This window comes from Ziziphus jujuba, chromosome 10 (assembly GCF_031755915.1).
Source record: "Ziziphus jujuba cultivar Dongzao chromosome 10, ASM3175591v1".
NCBI classification, from domain to species: Eukaryota; Viridiplantae; Streptophyta; class Magnoliopsida; order Rosales; family Rhamnaceae; genus Ziziphus; species Ziziphus jujuba.
In genome coordinates, this window is record NC_083388.1 from 1,017,766 (window position 1) to 1,038,960 (window position 21,195).

The 21,195-nt window shown below is 36.6% G+C and overlaps 1 protein-coding gene and 1 pseudogene across 1 annotated transcript; both read right to left on the bottom strand.

Annotated features, from left to right (window-relative positions):
* Positions 1–1,275: 1,275 nt before the first annotated feature.
* Positions 1,276–8,972, bottom strand: LOC107410244 (putative receptor protein kinase ZmPK1; annotated as a pseudogene).
* A 3,932-nt stretch (positions 8,973–12,904) lies between these two features.
* Positions 12,905–16,305, bottom strand: LOC107410257 (putative receptor protein kinase ZmPK1). Its single transcript, XM_060811825.1, has one exon. It carries the CDS (start codon positions 15,677–15,679, stop codon positions 13,172–13,174), a length of 2,508 nt encoding a protein of 835 aa, XP_060667808.1. The 5' UTR covers positions 15,680–16,305; the 3' UTR covers positions 12,905–13,171.
* Positions 16,306–21,195: the final 4,890 nt, after the last annotated feature.

A 21,195-nucleotide genomic window follows, 5' to 3' on the forward strand; every position in this document is an offset into this window, starting at 1 on the left:
CTTGGGAGGTTCGATTTTGAGGTCTACGACGACATTCAACAATCAAGTGACCAGAATTTTTACAATAGTTGCAAAAATTTTTCTTACAGTGATTAGCTATATGCCCATACTCTTTGCAGCTATAACATTGCACTTTGCTCATATCTCGTACCTTGGCTTGAGTTGCATAAGCAATCTCCATTGGATTAGCTCTCTGATGATTCTTATTTTCAAGCACACTTTGAGTGACACACCGTTGCTCTTCACGAAAAAGTTCAGCAAAACATGTTTCAAGTGATGGAGAAGGAATTCGAGACATCAAATTGACACGAATTGGTTCATATTCACGTCGCAGCTTCATAAGAAATTGATCCCGTTGAGACACTTCATGAACTTGTTGCAAAATTGGTAAGCCCTCAGGAGGGACAAACGCATAAACTAGTTCTTTATATTCAGCCCACAAATTTAGAAAGCCAGAATAATAGTCTTGTATGGATAAATTACCTTGACAGTACTCAGACAATTCTAATTCAAGCTGAAAACGTCTAGCCGAATTCTCCTGATGATAAATTTTCTTCAAAAAATCCCACATATCTTTAGCAAAATGAAAAGATCTTAAGCTAAGGACAATCTGAGATTCTACAGATCCCAAAATCCAACTGATTACTTGAGCATTATTTGAATTCCATTGAGTGATTTTACCAATATCAGATTCATTTTTAGGCTTAGAAACAGATCCATCTAAATGTCCCCACAAATTCTTTCCTTTCACAAACATTCGAAATTGAAATTCCCAAGAAAAATAATTTTTCCCATTTAATTTAACAGGCAAAATATCATATTTTTCTGCCATTATCAAAACAAATAATGAATCAAGAAAAGAAAACACCACGTACCCGAGAAGGAGAACACAACAAGGTAGCTTGAATATTTGATCCCAAAGATGCAATGCTCACCAGCAGAAAAATTGAAAAGCCCAACGAACAACACTCAGATCAACAGAACCAAAAACTAGATCGAAATACTCTGTTTTGATATCCAAGAAACAGAACTCAATTGTACCTCAAAAATTACAAAAAGAAGGCTCTAATACCACGACAAAAATAATAGAAAAAAATAAAATAATAATTTTGCTTCAAAAAGTTGCCGTGCCATTCTCTTGAAGATGACTCTTTATATATTTTTTTAATATGCTGTACAAGGTAAGTATATCTCCCTCAATAATAAGGTAAACTATACAATGAAATATATACAAAAATAAAGGCTGAGAATATGGGATGTGATGAAATTCCCAATTCAATAAAAAATGCTATTTAATGAGTCATGATATGCTTTAACAACAGGGAGATTGTAAACCCATTCAGGTGCCATGTAGCCTCTTGTCCCTCTTATCCTTGAGAAGCTTGAATGGTCTGGCGTGCCTCTGTTTTGCAACTTTGACAGTCCAAAGTCTGCCATTTTTGGACGATAATTGGAGTCCAAGAGTATGTTTTGAGGCTTTACATCGCAATGTAAAACCCATTCCAAGCATTCCTCATGCAAATAAGCTAGGCCTTTCGCTGTTCCTAGTGCTATACCAAACCTTCTTTCCCAATCAAGTTGTGCACTAGAATTTGCCAGTTTGCTTGCTAAAGATCCATTCTCCATGTACTCGTACACAAGTAGCCTGTGCTTCCCTTCTGCACAGTAACCCCACATCTCTATCAAGTTGATGTGGTTTAGCCTCCCAATTGTGCTGAGTTCTGTGTGGAAATCATGAGCTTCTCCTCCATGACCATCATTGATCAGTCGCTTGATTGCTGCAACCCGATCATCAGATAGTATGCCCTTGTACACAATACCTCCTGCACCTCTTCCAATTTCTTCATGGAATCCTCTGGTTGCCTTCTTCAGTTCATCATATGAAAATTTATGAAATCTGGAGGTTGCAGCAAGCATATATCCTTTCGAAGCTTTATCCATATCTTCTAATCTGTTCCAAAATAAGAAACAAAAAACTAAACAGATACAAATAAACTCAACTCCTCCTAGTGAAACTGCAAACCAGAGCAAAAACTTCAGAAACCCATTTTGACCTTCTTTTTCATACATTCTGTTTAATAGCAAAGGATTAGAGTCTTGACTGCAATTTAGCTTTAGTTCCTTCATGGGTTTCTCATCAATGGAAGAAAGGAAGGATTTAGGCAGTCTTACATACGCATCTCCCTGGAAACCAGGTTGTTGCTGTCCATTAAGTAATTGTGGTTTGGTGTAACAATCATAATTATTATAATCTTCGTTGTATTTGAATTGGATAGCTTCGCAACGAGAAGAAGGTTTCAAGCATTCCTCTTGACATCTTTTTAAGGTATAATTTGTTGGAGACAGAGGACTAAAGGAGAAACCAAGAAAATTGATTTTTATTAATATAAAACAATTGGTACACTCTCACGTATAAAGAGAGCAACACACACTAACACACTCACTTACACAAATGAGCAACACACACTAACACACTCACACTCACTTGATTTTTGACTTATACTAGGACACAAAACACCTTTTCACACTCTTCTCACTCAAAGGACACACACTCACACTCACACGTACAGCACTCTCTCTTTTTTCTATTGCTAATGGACATGACACTTAACTCATACATCATCACCTATTTATAGAAGAGAAAGTCGGTTGTGGATACTTCTAGAAATATTTAATTATAGATATTTTTCTCACCACTTCCAAGGCACTAGTTGTTCTCCATTTTTAAAGAGAAAACAAGATAACTCTAGATTCTTCTAGGGAGCTAAGTCGGCATTGATATTTATCAATACTCCCCCTCAATGTCGACTCTCTTGATTGATTCTCTATTCACCATGTTGAGCATTTCTCTTAACTTTGTAAGCTTGGTAATATTGAGTGCTTTAGTGAATAAGTCTGCCGCTTGATCTTCTGTTTTAACGTGTTGCATTTTAATTTCTTCTAGCAGTACTTTTTCTCTAATAAAATGATAATGTATCTCCACATGTTTTGTCCTTACATGAAATACCGGATTCTCCGCCAATTGTATTGCTGATTGGTTATCACAATGGAGAGAAACTGCATAGTCAACTTGTTGATGTAAATCTTCAAGTAGTTGTCTTAACCACATACCTTCTTGGCCTGCCATAGCAGCTGCTCTATATTCTGCTTCTGTAGTTGACAGAGACACAGTTGGTTGTCTTTTACTGCACCAAGATACTGCTCCTAAACCAAGGCTGAATATATATCCAGTAGTCAATCGTCGTGTATCATGATCTCCAGCATAGTCAGCATCACAGTAACCAACCAACTTGCATTCCTCTCCTCTTTTATATAGAAGCCCCAAGTTTATAGTGCCTTTAACGTACCTTAATATTCGTCGGACTGCTTCCAAGTGAGGTTTCTTTGGACTTTGCATATACCGACTTACAACTCCAACTGCAAATGAAATATCTGGCCGCGTCAGTGTTAAATAGATAAGACTTCCTACCAATTGTTGGTACATAGTAGCATCCTCCAAGTCTTTTCCTTCATATGCAGATAGCTTAGCATTCACCTCCATTGGAGTTGATATTGGCTTGCAGTCCAACATTCCAAATTTTTGTAATAGATTCTTTGCATACTTTTGTTGACCAAGAAATAAACCTTTCTCTGTTCGGTCAACTTCGAGTCCAAGGAAGTGCTTGAGCTCCCCAAGTTCCTTCATCTGGAAGCGAACTGATAAATTTCTCTTTGTTTGAGAGATTTCATCTTCATGATCTCCTATGATAATTAAATCATCCACATATACTAGCACTACTGCTAGTTTTGTTCCTTCAGTCTTCACAAATAAACTAGAATCTGCAGAAGATACTATATATCCACTTTGAAGAAGGAACTCTGCAATCTTACCGTACCATGCCTGCGGAGCTTGTTTTAGACCATAAAGTGCCTTCCTTAGCTTGCACACGTATTCTGGATTAGTTTTGCTTTCAAAACCCTTTGGCTGTATCATATAAATTTCTCTGTCTAGATCTCCATTTAAGAAGGCATTCTTCACGTCCATCTGCCACAGCTTCCAGTCTTTACTTGCTGCAAGTGCTAGTAGAACACGTACGGTAGTGATCTTTGCTACTGGACTAAACGTCTCATCATAGTCTAGTCCATATTGCTGTGAGAATCCTCGTGCGACTAAACGAGCTTTATATCTTTCAATTGATCCATCATGATGAGTTTTTATCTTGTAAACCCATTTACAGGATATGGGTTTTACAGTTTTAGGTTTAGGCACCAAATCCCAAGTTTGATTTTGATTTAATGTAGAAATTTCTTCTTCCATAGCCTTTCTCCATTCATGATATTTAGATGCTTCTTCATATGATGTAGGTTCTTTTATATCCTCCATTTCTGTTATTACTACATTAGCGTACCTGGGATTTGGTCTTCGTTGTCTGCTCGATCTTCTTGGTTGTGGAGTTGTCTCTTCGTCATTTTGTTGAAGATTCGACCGGATGTTCTCTGGTATTCCTTGATGTACACCAGACCGCCAGGGACTTTGAGATGATATCGTAGGCTCGTCTGCTACAGTCAGCTCGTCTTCTCCTTCATTTGTTGGCTGGCATGCTTCATATTCTTGTTCCCCCATATTTTGTTGCAGCTTGACCTCAATCTCCTTTGAATTTGGCAACTCTGTATTTTGAGGTGCCCACCAAGAAGATGCTTCATCGAACACCACATTTCGTGAAGTATAACATCGTCCAGTATTAGGGTCACAACATCTCCACCCTTTTCTTTGGCTATCATATCCGACAAAAATGCATCTTATTGCCTTCTTATCAAACTTCATGCGTAAGTGAGAAGGCACAAACACATAGCAAACACAGCCAAAGATTCGAAAGTGACTTACTGTGGGTTTTATGTTCCACAGTTTTTCAAAGGGTGAAAGGAATCCTAACTTTGCTTGAGGGAGCCTATTAATCACATGAGCTGCTGTATTCATGCACTCAGCCCAAAATCTTCCTGGAACATTTTTTGCATGTAGCATGCTCCGACATGTTTCTGCAAGATGTCGGTTCTTTCTTTCCGCAATACCATTTTGTTGCGGAGTATTTGGACACGTCAATTGATGTCTTATTTTGTATTCTCTTAAATATTCTATAAATTCTCTTGAGGTATATTCTCCCCCATTATCTGTGCGTAAGCATCGTATCCTTTTGCCTAATTCTCTTTCTACCTTTTCCTTAAATTGCTTAAATTTTGAAAAGGTCTCAGATTTTTCTTTCATAAAGAAAACCCAGACGTACCTTGAAAAATCGTCAATGAATGTCACCATATAATGCATGCCTCCAACTGATGACTGCTTGATACGCCCGAAGACATCAGAGTGAATGAGTTGCAGAGGCTCTTTTGCTTGGAACTTTGAATCTTCAAATGGTAGTTGATGTGCTTTGCCGTATTGACACCCTGCACAGATTGTGTCGACATCGACATCGAGTTGGGGAAGACCCTTGAGCATTGACTTTTTCATCATCACCTTCAACTTTTTGTAGCTGACATGTCCTAACCGTGCGTGCCAAAGGTCTGATGTCTCGTTCCTTCTTGTCTTGTTTACGTAAGCAGACTCTGCTGACATCACATAGATAGATTCCAATCGCCGCCCCTTCATTGTTGGTGTACCAGAGATTTTAAGGTCTCGATACACCTTAACATCCTCAGGTCCAAACAATACATAATTTCCTGAAGATGTTAGTTGAGCTACTGATAGCAAATTCTTCTTCATTCCTGGCACATGATAGACATCTTGCAGTTGAACTTGATGGCAACTAAAACAAGGCATGATTGCTGCCTTACCAACGTGAGCTATCGGCAATCTTGAGTCATTTGCCGTCACCACCATACGCCCTCCTTTATACTCTGTCATGCTTTGCAGCTTCTCTTTATCTCCCGTCATATGATTTGAACTTCCAGAGTCTATAATCCAATCATTTTTATAATCAATGCGTCTAGGGATAACCACTGCGAGTGCCGTTTCCCTTTCTTGCATTGAACTTGAGCCATCCATGAGCTCAGCAGTAGCCAAAGATGCTTCAACATCCCATTCATCTTCACTTATATTATTTTGAGGCTCTGGGATAACTATATTACTTTCTGTAAATTTCTTCCTTAGTCTACAGTTTTTAATATAATGTCCTTTTCTTCCACAGTTGAAGCATCTTCCATCATCTCTTTTATTTTCAAAAAATCGTCCATTATTTCTTTTATTTTCTAAAAATTGTTGTCTATTTCTATTATTCCTTTGTTCTCCTCTAAAATCTTCTCCATGTTGATTTACCTTATTAAATTTTTGTTGTTTGGATCGGCCTTTTCTTCTGCCTCTAAAGAGCGCTTCTTCATCGCTCTTTAGTGAGACCCCAGCCATTTGTTTGATCATATTTTCTTGATCAATAAGTAAATTTTCTAATTCAATCAATGAAGGTTGGACTGGCCAACCTTGAATGGCTGAAATAAATCCTTTAAATTCGGGTCTCAACCCATGTAAAATTATTCTCCTCATTCTAGATTCTGTAATAGGAGAACTAGGATCTAACTCAGTAATTTCGCGACTAAGAGTTTTTACCTTGTTGAAATATTTCTGGATTGTCATGTCGTGCTGTGTTGTTGACAGTAATTCACTCTCGAGAAGCTGCAATCTTGTGTCGTTCTTCCTTGAGAAGAGTCTTGCAAACGTGTCCCAGGCCTCTTTTGGCACTTCAGTATCCCGTATGTACTCCAACATCTCTTCTTCAACTGTAGATTTAAGGGCAAACATTGCCTTACCAGCTTTGATATTCCACTTCTTCAAAGCCTCAGCATCCTGTGGTTGCTCGACTTCACTGCCAGCTATGATCTCCCAGAGATCTTGGCCCTTCAAATATGACTTCATGCACGTTGACCACGTGCCGTAATTCTGACTGTTGAGCTTCTTAATACCTCCACCAACTTGAAGGTCTCCCATTATGGTTGCTGGAAATTCCCGCAGCACTACGTAAACTTAGACTTGACTGCGTGACCACGAACAAGAAGCTCCCACAAAGTTGAACTTGGACCAACCAGGCTCTGATACCAAAAATGTTGGAGACAGAGGACTAAAGGAGAAACCAAGAAAATTGATTTTTATTAATATAAAACAATTGGTACACTCTCACGTATAAAGAGAGCAACACACTCACTCACACAAATGAGCAACACACACTAACACACTCACACTCACTTGATTTTTGACTTACACTAGGACACAAAACACCTTTTCACACTCTTCTCACTCAAAGGACACACACTTACACTCACACGTACAACACTCTCTCTTTTTTCTATTGCTATTGGACATGACACTTAACTCATACATCATCACCTATTTATAGAAGAGAAAGTCGGTTGTGGATACTTCTAGAAATATTTAATTATAGATATTTTTCTCACCACTTCCAAGGCACTAGTTGTTCTCCATTTTTAAAGAGAAAACAAGATAACTCTAGATTCTTTTAGGGAGCTAAGTCGGCATTGATATTTATCATAATTTTGGAAGTAGTCTTTGTCATAGCCATAGAACTCTGTATTATTCAAACGAATGAAACCAGTCTCCTGACTAATGTTGAAGAAGGAGTTGTATTTGAAACCATCCGGTTCACATCCATATGACCAATCCAGATGGCTTTTCATCTTGAATCCTGGCAAGCATGAGCATCTCCCACCAAAGCATGATCATATTTACATAAGCTGTTGGGTCCACAGATTCCGTGGATCCTACATAATTGGGAAAACGCTTGCCATGTAACAACCCACGTCATATTCTTCTCATCAAAGCTGTAGAGTCGAAGATTTCCATCCGTATCAAGTGTTAATCGTCTGTGGCGGACCACACCATAATCTGATGCTGAGAATACCAACTCGTCAAATGACCGAAAGTAACCTGTCGAATCGAACATGGCAGTTTTACTGTTGTTGTATGTCGTTCTGCCAGCTTGAAAGACCTAACATATGGTGCAGGCCAGTAGACACTGGAAATCTGTGGGCAAACGAAGGACACTGTCATTGTCAAAATACAAGTTATAGTAACCGGAAGAATAAGTGGTCTTGCTTTTTGATGAGAGCAGGCTAATATCCTTGGTTATTTTCTGGCCAGGAAGAAGTGTATCAGTAGGCGAATTAAAGCTTTCCCACAGACTTTCATTTCTGATATTATGAAGAACAAGGTTACCATTATTGTGAAGCTGTAGATAAACAGATATTGGAGAAGTTGTTTCTGTGCTCCAAAGGTTGATTCGACCCGCATCTAGAAATACGAGATTGCCATTTTTCAAAAGCGAAAGCTTTGAGGCTTTTCCATTTACTGGTTGGTCTCTGTTGGCCATCCAAACTATAGTAGGAACAGAGGATTTCATAAACCTTATAGCGAAGCAGAAAGCATTGTCCCCCACGGAGGAAAACCCAGCTAAGAAAACACCGTTTGGCGAAACAAGAACATCATTTTGTTTCTCAACTGATAAAGATGAGCCTTGTTCAAGGATATGATTATTTGCTGTTGCGGATGAAGAAAAAGAAGGAGCTTGAAACAAAGACATAAGAAGAAGGAAGAAAATAAAGAAATCCATATTAGAAATGAAGGATTCTTTGTTGACATAGAGTATTGATATTTCTGCAAGTTTTTGCCTGTACTTAAAACCAAAATGTTGTATAGGTGAAAGTACAACATCAACCTCTTGCAGTCTCTGTAGGACGACTTCCAGTCAATCTTGATAAATCTTTGTCATTCTAGCAGCTGGCATTCAGGACCACTTACGTTATTCCAATTTAGCATTATAAATGTATATGTACACGATGACGCAAACACATCTTTCGGTTTGTTTAATTGGATTCTTGGTTCTTATTGAAGATATCATAATTTTCCTGCAGAAGACCTCTAAAAAGAAAGCAGAACAAGAAAATTAGCAATTTTTTTTTATCAGATCAAATACTGAAGTTTCCTTTTCATTTTTTTGGTTTTTTTTTTTTTTTTCTTTGTTAGTATCCTACAAAATAAAAGTTTCTATATTATGTGGTGTAAATTTCTTAAGAATTAGAAGAAAAAAAAAATAAAGAAATAGACATTACATACAATACGATACAAAACACCATTCAATATATGAAATCAGAAATAAAGAAATAGACATTACATACAATAGAATACAAAACACCATTCAGTATATGAAAGCAGACTTGAAAACTTTGGCAGCCAATAGATGAAATTGCCTTCTGGTTGCTCAACTGGGCATTATGGCAGCCAGGCAATATACAGTTTCATATGTTAATCTTGTAATTAGTTAAAAACTAAAGGAAAAGATTTTGACCCTATCTTAGCTGGAAACATCAATATGACATCAATGATTCAACTTTCTGTCAATGTTGTTCATTTTCATAGTGATTTCTACACTAATATTGTCCACTCACTTGGCTAGACTAGTTTCCATCCTAGAAATATTAATCTTTGTATATGGTCTATTATCTAATTATTCATTAGAATCAAATTTACTCCTGCATAATTAAATCAAAAATTAGTTATAACAAGCATGATATATTGTTTGCCAAAAAAAACAAAAAAAAAAAAAAAAGAGCATAATATATAGTTTTTTTTTTTTTTTTAAATCAAACAAACAATAACTGTTTCTTGTAACTATGTTAAACATTACCATTGCCCCATAAACTAGAAGTTTCATCTCCTAGTGTTTTGAAGCTAGTATTGGGTGTTAATGCTTTTCCTCTTTGAACTAATCTCTTTAAGAGTGTTTGGAAGTGTTTTTGAAACTTCAATAAATTCCAAGGAACGAAAAATTGTAATTATTTCAAGAGAAAAAAAAATTGTAATTATGTTTGTCAAAATACTAAGAAGTATTTTTTTTAGCAAAAAAATAAGAACATTAAAACTGTATCTCTCGAAACAAGAGCTTCGGAATGAAAAGAAAATATGCATTCAATGCATTAATTAAAAAATAAAAATGTTAAAAACATATTTAAAAGTACTTTTTATTATTTATTGCCAAACTTTTCTTTTATGAAGTATCTATTAACAAAAGCGCTGTAATAAATAAATACTTATAAAAAAACAATTCCAAACATGCCATAAATCTATCCATTTATGTTGTTGGCCATCTTCACCCATTTCTCAATACTTGATATGGATGAGTTCATAAAATATTTATGAAAGAGGACTATATTACCTCAAGTGTCAGCTGCCATATAGTGTAAAAAAATAAATTGGCATAAGTTTCGTGTCCACACTTTTAAGGTTACGGTTCAAATAAAGATATGAATATATATATATATATATATATACATATTAAAATTATGTGTCATTATTTTGATATTATTATTTGGATAATGTGGAATTTTCTCCATTTTTTTCAGCTATTTTCATCTCTCTAAGCAATTATCTTTCTTTTCTAACTAGATTTTGTGCTTCTTATTTCTTAGGTTAATTTAACCTGCACCCAACATGTAAATAAATTAATTGTGAGTGGAAAGGAAGTAAAAAATGACTGACCATGGCCATATAATATTGTCACCAACTCACCATATTTGCATGTCTCAGGAGTCTAGGACTCATTTCATTTTCAGTCTAAGGGCAGCGACCATTTTGATTATTGACCATCACTCAGTATCATTAAAGGGTTTTTTTTTTTTTTAATTTTAAAATAAAAAATAAAAAAATTAAATATCTCAATTAAAATTTACCGCATAAGCTGATTATCATTATCAATTATAACCCATAATAAGACTTTTCAGGAAATATGATCTAGAAACAAAAGAAATAAGAAAGCATTGATGACTTTATAGTTTTGGCTCAAAAACATTTTTGAAAAAAAGGGGCAATTACTAGCATCAAAACCAGCATACAAGATGCATATCACACTTATTGTTAACACAACTATAAGATGAACTAATAGTGATGAATTTATTTATTTATCTTGTTTTATTACTAGATGCATACACAGTACTGACAAGTATCCGAAAAGGGAAGCAAAGAGAATACCCAGCAAAAAAGTACTATAGATTCTAAATTTTGGCTTGTCAAGCTTTTCCAAACAATTCATCAGCTGCCATATTTGGATGGTCAAGCAGCAAGACATAACACATTTGAAAAAGAAAATTGATAAATCAAAGGTTTAGAATTCTTAATTGAGACTAAATTTCCTACTTAGTGTATCAGTGAATGTTCCTCCCCTCCCAAAAACTTTCAATATTGTCGAAGTATGGTAGTCCAGACTCACAAGGAGGATCCGGAATTTTTGGAGTACTGAAAATTTTCTCCTCCTCATGGCACTGAAGCATGGTTGGTCTGGCTTCCTTGTCTTCTTCCACATATTACGATGCCACTTTCACCACTACTTCCAGCTTGGCCTTGTCAAACTTACCACCCATCATTGAGCCTGCAGTTTCTTCAATCCAATTAGTTTGGCTTGAATCAGCTCCAACCATCTTCTCCTTCACCCATTTCACCAATCTCCCATGGTTCTCTATCATCCTTCCACTCTCAGAACTGGCTTCCTGTTGGTTTCTTTCTTGTTACAATTTCCAACGTCACGATTCCATAGCTATACACATCCACTTAGTAATAGAGAGATCGTAAACCCACTCTGGTGCCATGTAGCCTTTTGTCCCTCTTATCCTTGAGAAGCTTAAATTGTTTGGCATTCCTCTGTTTTGCAACTTTGACAGCCCAAAATCTGCCACTTTTGGACGATACTTGGAGTCTAAGATTATGTTTTGAGGCTTTGCATCACAATGTAAAACCCATTCCAAGCACTCATGCAAATATGCTAGGCCTTTTTCTGTTCACAGTAATACTCCAAAACCTTTTTCCCAATCAAATGCATCAGAATTTGCTATCATGCTTGCTTAGAATCCATTCTCCATGTCACTCACATTTTTGAAAAAGTAAAGGAAAAAAAAAACAAAATGCAGTTAGACTTGATACAATGATACGAGATGGATTATTTATTTATTTAGATGCATAAACAATGAGAGACAGTGATACAAAGAGGTTGAATAAGAGGGAATACCTAGCCCAAAAAAAAAGATACCATAGGATGATATATAGTATTAATTTTCCTACCTTGTATTACAAGCAGTGTTTCTCCTCCTCATGGTACTGAAACATCTATACAACCTGACGCATGGTTGGTCTAGCTTCTCTGTCTTCCACACAGTGCGATGCAACTTTAAGCACTACTTCTAACTTGGCCATGTCAGACTTCCCAACCATTACAGGATCTGCAATTTCTTTAATCGAGGGTTTTCTTGTATTGTCACCTCCAACCATCTCCTCCTTAACCCATGTCACGAATCTTCCATGGTTTTCTACCATACTTCAACTCTCAGATAACTGAGTTCCTGTCAATTTCTTTACGGTTATGATTTCCAACGCTATGATTTCATAACTGTGAACATCAACTTTAGAAGTAACAGGGAGATTGTAAACCCGTTCAGGTGCCATGTAGCTTCTTGTCTCTCTTATCCTTGAGAAGCTTGAATTGTTCGGCTTGCCTCTGTTTGCGACTTTGACAGTCCAAAATCTGCCACTTTTGGGCGATAATTGGAGTCCAAGAGTATGTTCTGAGGCTTTACATAGACATGCAAGATCCATCCCAAGCACTCTTCATGAAAATAAGCTAGGCCTTTTGCTGTTCCTAATGCTACCCGTAATTTTTCTAACACGAATGGCTCTCATGACTCATGTGGTCTAAAGACTATAGCAAGAACAGTTATGTTGCGAATTTGCATTTTTAAGAGGTATACATATTAATTCCACTTTCCTTATAGTTTGAGCTTTTTAAAAATATAGTTTAAGAATATTCCATATCTTTAGTTCACAGACATTCTTGTAGGGAAAAAAAGAAACCGCATCCACACGAGTATAAAAGATGCAATTAGGCTTAAATACAAGACGAATTATACCTTGATGAATAGATTTATTTATATGTTTTACTAGTATATGCATACATAGTGACACTAAAAGTGATACAAAAGGGTTAGAACTTAGAAGCAGAAAGAATAAACATGAGTTCCAAATATGGGTGGTGAAGCAGCAACACATTTGACATAACACAATTGAAAAAAGGAAAATTGACAGATCAAAAGTTTAGGATTAAATAAAATTGACACTAAGTTTCCTAATTAGTATGTCAAGGAATGAATGTCCTTATTCATCTAAAAGAATTTCAGTATTGTCAAAGTACAGTAGTCCAGACTCACAAGAAGGATCCGGTACTTTTGGAGTATCGAAAAATTTCTCCTCCTCATGGCACTGAAGCATCTCTACAACCTGACGCATGGTGGGCCTGGCTTCCTTGTCTTCTTCCACGCATTGCAATGCCACTTTCACCAGTATTTCCAACTGAGCCTTATCAAACTTCCCACCCATCCTAGAATCTGCTATTTCTTCAATCCAATGAGTTTGACTTGAATCAGCCCCAACCATCTTCTCCTTCACCCATTTCACCAATCTCCCATGGTTCTCTGTCATCCTTCCACTCTCAGAAAACTGGCTTCCTGTTGGTTTTTTACCTGTTACAATTTCCAATGCCACTATTCCATAGCTATACACATCCACTTTTGAAGTAATCGGGAGATTGTAAACCCACTCTGGTGCCATGTAGCCTCGTGTCCCTCTTATCCTTGAGAAGCTTGAATTGTTTGGCATTCCTCTGTTTTGCAACTTTGACAGCCCAAAATCTGCCACTTTAGGACGATAATTGGAGTCTAAGAGTATGTTTTGAGGCTTTACATCACAATGTAAAACCCATTCCAAGCATTCCTCATGCAAATAAGCTAAGCCTTTTGCTGTACCTAGTGCTATTCCAAACCTTTTTTCCCAATCAAGTGCATTAGAATCTGCCAGCTTGCTTGCTAAAGATCCATTCTCCAAGTGCTCGTACACCAGAAGCCTATGCTTCCCTTCAGCACAGTAACCCCACGTCTCTATCAAGTTCATGTGATTTAGCCTCCCAATGGTGCTCATTTCTGTATGGAATTCATGAGCTTCTCCTCCATGACCATCATTGATCAGTCGCTTGATTGCTGCAACCCGATGATCAGGCAATATGCCTTTGTATACAATACCTCCTGCACCTCTTCCAATTTCTTCATGAAATCCTCTCGCTGCCTTCTTCAATTCATCATATGAAAATTTCTGAAATCTGGTGGCTGCGGCCAGCATGTATCCTTGCTTATCTTTATCCACATGTTCTAACCTGTTCCAAAATAAGAAACAAAAAACTAAAGAGATACAAGTAAACTCAACTCCTCCTAGTGAAACTGCAAACCAAAGCAAAAACTTCAGGAACCTATTTTGACCTTCTTTTTCATAAGTTCTGTTTAATAGCAGAGGGCATTCTTGCCTTAGTTCATTCATGGGACTCTCAATGGAAGAAAGGACGGATTTTGGCAGTCTTACATATACATCTCCCTGGAAACCGGGTTGTTGCTGTCCATTAAGTAATTGTGTCTTGATGTAACAATCATAGTAACCAGTATCTTTCCTATATTTGAATTGGATAGCTTGGCAATGAGAAGAAGATTTCAAGCATTCCTCTTGGCATCTTTCTAAGCTATAATTTTGGAAGTATTCTTTGTCATAGCCATAGAATTCAGAATTAGTTAAATGAATGAAACCAGACTCCTGACTATTGTTGACCAAGGAGTTGTAGTTGAAACCCACCGGTTCACATCCATATGACCAATCGAGATTGCTTTTCCTCATCTTGAATCCTGGCATGCACGAACATCTCCTACCCAAAGCATGATCATATTTACATAAACTGTTGGGTCCACAGATTCCATGAATTCTGCATGGTTGGGAAAATGCTTGCCATGTTACTATCCACATCTTATTCTTCTCATCAAAGCTGTAGAATCGAAGATTACCATCTGGATCAAGTGTCAATCGTCTGTAGAGGACCAAACCACAATCTGATGCTGAGAATACCAGATCGTCAGATGACTGGAAGTAACCCGTCGAATTGAACAGGGCAGTTTTACTGTTGTTGTATGTGGTTCTACCAGCTCGAAAAGGCGGTTCGTTTGGCTCCGGCCAATAGACATTGGAAATCTGTGGATCTGGACCTTGGTAAAGCAAGTGAAGGACATTGTCATTGTCAAAATAGAAGGTATAGTAACCAGAAGAATAATTGGTGTGGCTTTTTGATGAGAGAAGGCTAGCATCCTTAGTTATTTTTTGTTCAGAAAGAAGTGTATCAGTAGGCGACTCAAAGCTTTCCCACAGACTTTCATTTCTGATATTATAAAGAACAAGGTTTCCACTATCATGGAGCTGTAGATAAACAGACACCGGGGAAGTTGTTTCTGTGCCCCAAAGGTTGATTCGACCTGCATCTAGCAACACAAGATTACCATTTCTCAAAAGCGAAAGCTTTGAGCCTATTCCATTCACTGGTTGGTCTCTGTTGGCTATCCAAACTACAGTAGGAACTGAGGATTTCATAAAGCTTATGGCAAAGCAGAAAGCATTGTCCCCAACAAGGGAAAAACCAGCTGAGAAAACACCATTTGGTGAAACAAGAACATCGTTTCTTTTCTCAACCGATAAATACGAGCCTTGTTTAAGGATATTATTATCAGATGTTGCAGATAAATAAAAAAGAGGAGATTGTAACAAAGACAGAAGAAGGAAGAAAGTATAGAAACCCATGTTAGAAATGAAGGATTTTTGCTGGCATGGAGTATTGATAATTACTTCTCTAACTTTTAGCCTGTATTTCAACGAAAATATTATTATATAGGTGAAACATGTTGTGGTTTTCTGACCACTGTAGAGAAGAAATGTGAGAAGAAAAATAAAAATGTAATTCTATTACTCTCTTGGAAATAGATTACAAAAATACAAAAACTTTTCTCTTGGATTTTCACCTGAATCTCTCCCCTTACTGTCAAACTCTCTCTAAAATTTGCTCACTCTTCTCTCAAGCTCTCTCTGAAGTCTTAAATACTACTCTCAACACTCCTCACTTGGGTGATATTGAGGTTGCACCCCTTGGCTTGGATGAAAAACCACGGGGATGGAGCCTATTTATAGGCTCACAAGGTCAGTTGCATGTCCTCCATCTTCAACCGGTTCTGACAATTGTTGAGGAAGTTGTTTTTCGGTGTTAAATGCAGCAACCATTGTCAAAAATGGTAGCTGAGCGGTGGCAGTGTGGCTGGTTTCACACTGTCGGTGGAGGTGCGGCTGGACTTCACAAAACATACAATGCTTGCTGTCTCTGTAGAACGTGCTTCAAGTCAATCACGACAATCATTTTCCACGATGACAAACGCTTTTTTGGCTTTTCTTGTTTTATTGGATTCTTGGTTCTTAATTTAAGAAAGATTAAAGAAAATGGAGAAGAAAAACACGGGGCATTTGACTTTTATCCGTTGAATGCGTTTGCTTTTCATCCTTTGTTTTTATCCTACAATACTTTGCTTTTCATCTTTTGTTTGTATCCTACAATATTCCTTCATATATAATATTGTAAATTTCATATGGAAATTAGAAGAAAAAGAAAATTTACCAAAGAAAAATTGGAAGAAAAAGAAACATCATTCAATACAAGAAAGCGGACCTGAAAATTTTGGCAGCAACCAGTAGATGAACGAAACAAAAAGACTTCTGGTTGGTTAATTGGACGTGAGAAAAGCCCGTAACCCTCCAGTCCAGTGTTAGGGCAAGAATTTACTGGCAACAAACAATTATCTCATATATTAGGTATCTATATATTATCATCATATGTAGCAGGTAAAGTCAGTATATCCAAAGGTTGCAATAAACATCAACATGCTTAGGACAATATTAGAATTAACATTAACCCTCCAGACCCTGTCAATGTTGGTCATTTTCCCATTCTAATTTGTATTCGTTAATTAACATAATGCTAATACTATCCACCTCATTTTGGCTAGAATAATGTCCATGTGTGTACCCTATTCCAGATACATTTTAACATCATTGGCAATTTTTTAATCAATGATAATCCTACAGAACCAAATTAAAAATTAGCTACACTAACCATAATATATAGTTTTTTGCGTGAGTAGCACCATGAACAGCTAAAGGCCTAAGCTTATTTGAATATGGAGTGCTTGGAATGGGTTTTACATTGCCATGCAAAGCCTCAAACATGCTCGTACACTTCAATTATCGTCCAAAAGTGGCATTTTTAGGGCTGTCAACGTTGCAAAACAGAGGCACGCCAAACAATTGAAGCGTCTAAAGGATAAGAGGGACAAAAGTATACATGGCACCAAAGTGAGTTTATGTAAAATTATACAACCATACATTAATTTTCTTTGACAAGTTACTCTCTGTCAATGTTGTTCATTTTCATAGTGATCACTACACTAATATTGTCCACTCACTTGGCTTGAATAGCTTCCATCCTAAATATATTAATCTTTCTATATGGTCTATTATCTAATTATCATTAGAATCAAATTTACTCCTGCATAATTAAATCAAAAATTAGTTATAACAAGCATAATATATTGTTTGCCAAAAAAAAAGGGAGCATAATATATAGTTTTTTTTTTTTTAAAAAAAAAAAATCAAACGAACAATAATTGTTTCTTGTAACTATATTAAACATTCGAAATATTGATTCCATTGCCCCTTGAACTAGAAGTTTCATCTTCTAGCTGTTTGAAGCTAGTGTTGGGTGTTAATGCTTTTCCTCTTCGAGCTAATCTTTTTAAGAAAGTGCTTTTGAAATTTCAATAAGTTCCAAGAGCTTTTAGGGAGGAAAAAAAAAAAAAAAAAAAGGTGGATATATTTGCATGTCTAGGAGTCTAGGACTCATTTCATTTTCGTTCTGGGGGTGGTGACCATTTTGATTATTGACCATCACTCAGTATACTGTGTACATGAGTGAAAAGCGAGAGTAGACTTGACTTTTTGAGAGAATCTTTGGAAGAACAAAGCGTGGACACGATGTGGTTGTTGACTTGTAGCTCCCAGACAGAAGAGAGAGTGGATTCGGTGTCCTCAGCAGCTGCCAGGTCTTCAACTGCTTCGCTCCCATTTTTATTATTATTATTTTTTTTTTTTTTAACCAATTGTCCTTCCATTGTTATAATTTCTGCACTTTAATTAGTTCTTATTTTATTTTTTTATTTGTTTCTACGGTTCATTCCTTCTAATTTTCTAACACAAATGGCACTGCATGCTCATATGGTCTAAACATTAGAAGTAGATGGTTATTTTGAAAAATTTATTATGCTAATATACACATATTACATTTGCTTCCTCAATTATTATCCAAAATATCTACTTCTTTAATGGTATAATCATTTAGAAAAAAAAAATTATTATTTGTTACCATTACTAAATAATCGCTAATAAGACTTACATGTTAAATAACAATTTAAATTGTTATCAATAAAATATTTATCTTTTTGGATTTTAAAATAAAAAATAATAGAATAAATATTTTAATTAAAATTTATCACATAAACTGATAATTGTTACCAATAACAACAAATTGTAAAACTTTTTAAAATATATGATTTAGAAAATTAAAAAAAAAAAAGAAAAAAGAAACTATTGATGAATTTAAAGTTTTGATTAAAAAACATTTTTGAAAAAAAGGGGACAGTTACTCGTGTCTAAACCAGCATACAGCATACAATCACACTTACTATTAACACAACTATAAAATGAACTAATAATGACGAATTTATTTATTTGTCTTGTCTTATTACTATCTGCATACACAATGCTGGGCAAGTATTACAAAAGGGAAGCAGAGAGTCTTCTAAAAGTACTATAGATCCTAAATTTTGGCTTGTCAAACTTTTCCAAACAATTCAAATTGCCAAATTTGAATGGTCAAGCAGCAAGACATAACACATTTGAAAAAGAAAATTGATAAATCAAAGGTTTAGAATTCTTAATTGACGCTAAATTTCCTACTTAGTGTATCAATGAATGTTCCTTCTCATCCAGAAACTGTCAATATTGTCGAAGTATGGTAGTCCAGACTCACAAGGAGGATCCAGAATTTTTGGGGTACAGAAAATTCTCTCCTCCTCATGGCACTGAAGCGTCTCTACAAGCCGACTCTCTACAAGCCGACTCATGGTGGGTCTAGCTTCCTTGTCTTCTTCCACACATTGCAATGCCACTTTCACCACCACTTCCAACTTGGCCTTGTCAAACTTGCCACCCATCACTGAGTCTGCAATTTCTTCAATCCAATTAGTTCGGCTTGAATCAGCTCCTGTTGTGATTCTCTGACCACTTTAGAGAAGAAATATGAAAAGAAAAATAAATAAAAAAAATTCTATTACTCTCTTGAAATGGAATACAAAACACAAAACTTCTCTCTCTCGGATTCTCACGTGGAATCTCTCTCTATTTACTATCAAACTCTCTCCTGGAGTTTCAACTCTTCTCTCAAGCTCTCTCTGGAGTCTTAACAGCTCTCAACACTCCTCATTTGGGATGATATTGAGATTGCTCGGCTTGGCTTGGAGATGCAATGGGATGGAGCCTATTTATAGGCTCATAAGGTCGGTTGCATGGCCACCATTTTCAACCGGTTCTGACATTTGCCACAGTTGCAGCAACAAGTTGGTTTTCGGTGTTAAATGCAGCAACCATTGTCAAAAATGGTGAGCTTCTGGTTTCACACTGTCGGTGCAGTGGTGCGGCTGGACTTCAGCTCCAACCATCTTCTCCTTCACCCATTTCACCAATCTCCCGTGTTTCTCTATCATTTTTCCACTCTCGGAACTGGCTTCGTGTTGGTTTCTTTCCTGTTACAATGTCCAACGTCACGATTCCATAGCTATACACATCCACTCTGGAAGTCATAGAGAAAATGTAAACCCACTCTGGTGCCATGTAGCCTCTTGTCCCTCTTATCCTTGAGAAGCTTGAATTGTTTGGCATTCCTCTGTTTTGCAACTTTGACAGCGCAAAATCTGCCACTTTTGGACGATACTTGGAGCCCAAGAGTATGTTTGAGGCTTTGCATCACAATGTAAAACCCATTCCAAGCACTCATGCTGCCATGCAAAATATGCTAGGCATTTTGCTGTTCGCAACGCTACTCCAAACCTTTTTTTCCTAATCAAGTGCACTAGAATTTGCTAGCATGCTTTCTTAGGATCCATTCTCCATGTCACTCAAATTTGTGAAAAAAGTAAAGCAAAAATAAAAAATAAAAAATAAATTCCACACACCAGTATACAAAATGCAATTAGACTTTATACAATGATACAAGATGAATTGTTTCTTGAAGAATTTATTTATTTAGATGCATAAACAATGAGAGACGGTGATACAAAAGAGGTGGAATAAGAGAGAATACCTAGCCCAAAAAAATATATATATTATAGGATGTTATATAGTATTAATTTTCCTAACTTGTATTACAATGAATGTTTCTACTCCTCATGGTACGGAAACATCTCTACAACCTGGCGCATGGTTGGTCTAGCTTCTCTGTCCTCCACACATTGCAATGCAACTTTAAGCCCTACTTCTAACTTGGCCTTGTCAAACTTCCCACCCATTACAGGATCTGCAATTTCTTTAATCCAAGGTTCCCTTGTATGGTCACCTCCAACCGTCTTTTCCTTGGCCCATGTCACTAATCTTCCATGGTTTTCTACCATACTTCCACTCTCAGATAACCGAGTTCCTGTCGGTTTCTTTACAGTTATGATTTCATAACCGTAAACATCGACTTCAGAAGTAACAGGGAGATTGTTAACCCATTCAGGTGCCATGTAGCCTCTTGTCTCCCTTATCCTTGAGAAGCTTCAATTGTTAGGCTTGCCTCTGTTTTGCAACATTGACAGTCCAAAATCTGCCACTTTTGGATGATACTTGGAGTCTAAGAGTATGTTTTGAGGCTTTACTCCATCCCAAGCACTCTTCATGAAAATAAGCTAGGCCATTTTCTGTTTCTAGTGCTACTCCTCATTTTTATAACGCAAATGGCGCTCGCGACTCATGTGGTCTAAACACTATAACAAGAACAGTTATGTTGAAAATCTGCATTTTTTCAGAGATATACATATTAATTCCACTTTCTTTATAGTTTAAGCTTTTTCAAAATATGGTTTAAGAACATTCCGTATCTTTAGTTCACACACATTCTTGTAGGGAAAAAAAGAGAAAGACAATAAATCACATCCACACGAGTAAAAAGATGCAATTAGCCT

Coding starts and splice junctions, on each gene's coding strand:
- LOC107410257 (XM_060811825.1), bottom strand. CDS start 15,679: ATGGGTTTCTATACTTTCTTCCTTCTTCTGTCTTTGTTACAATCTCCT.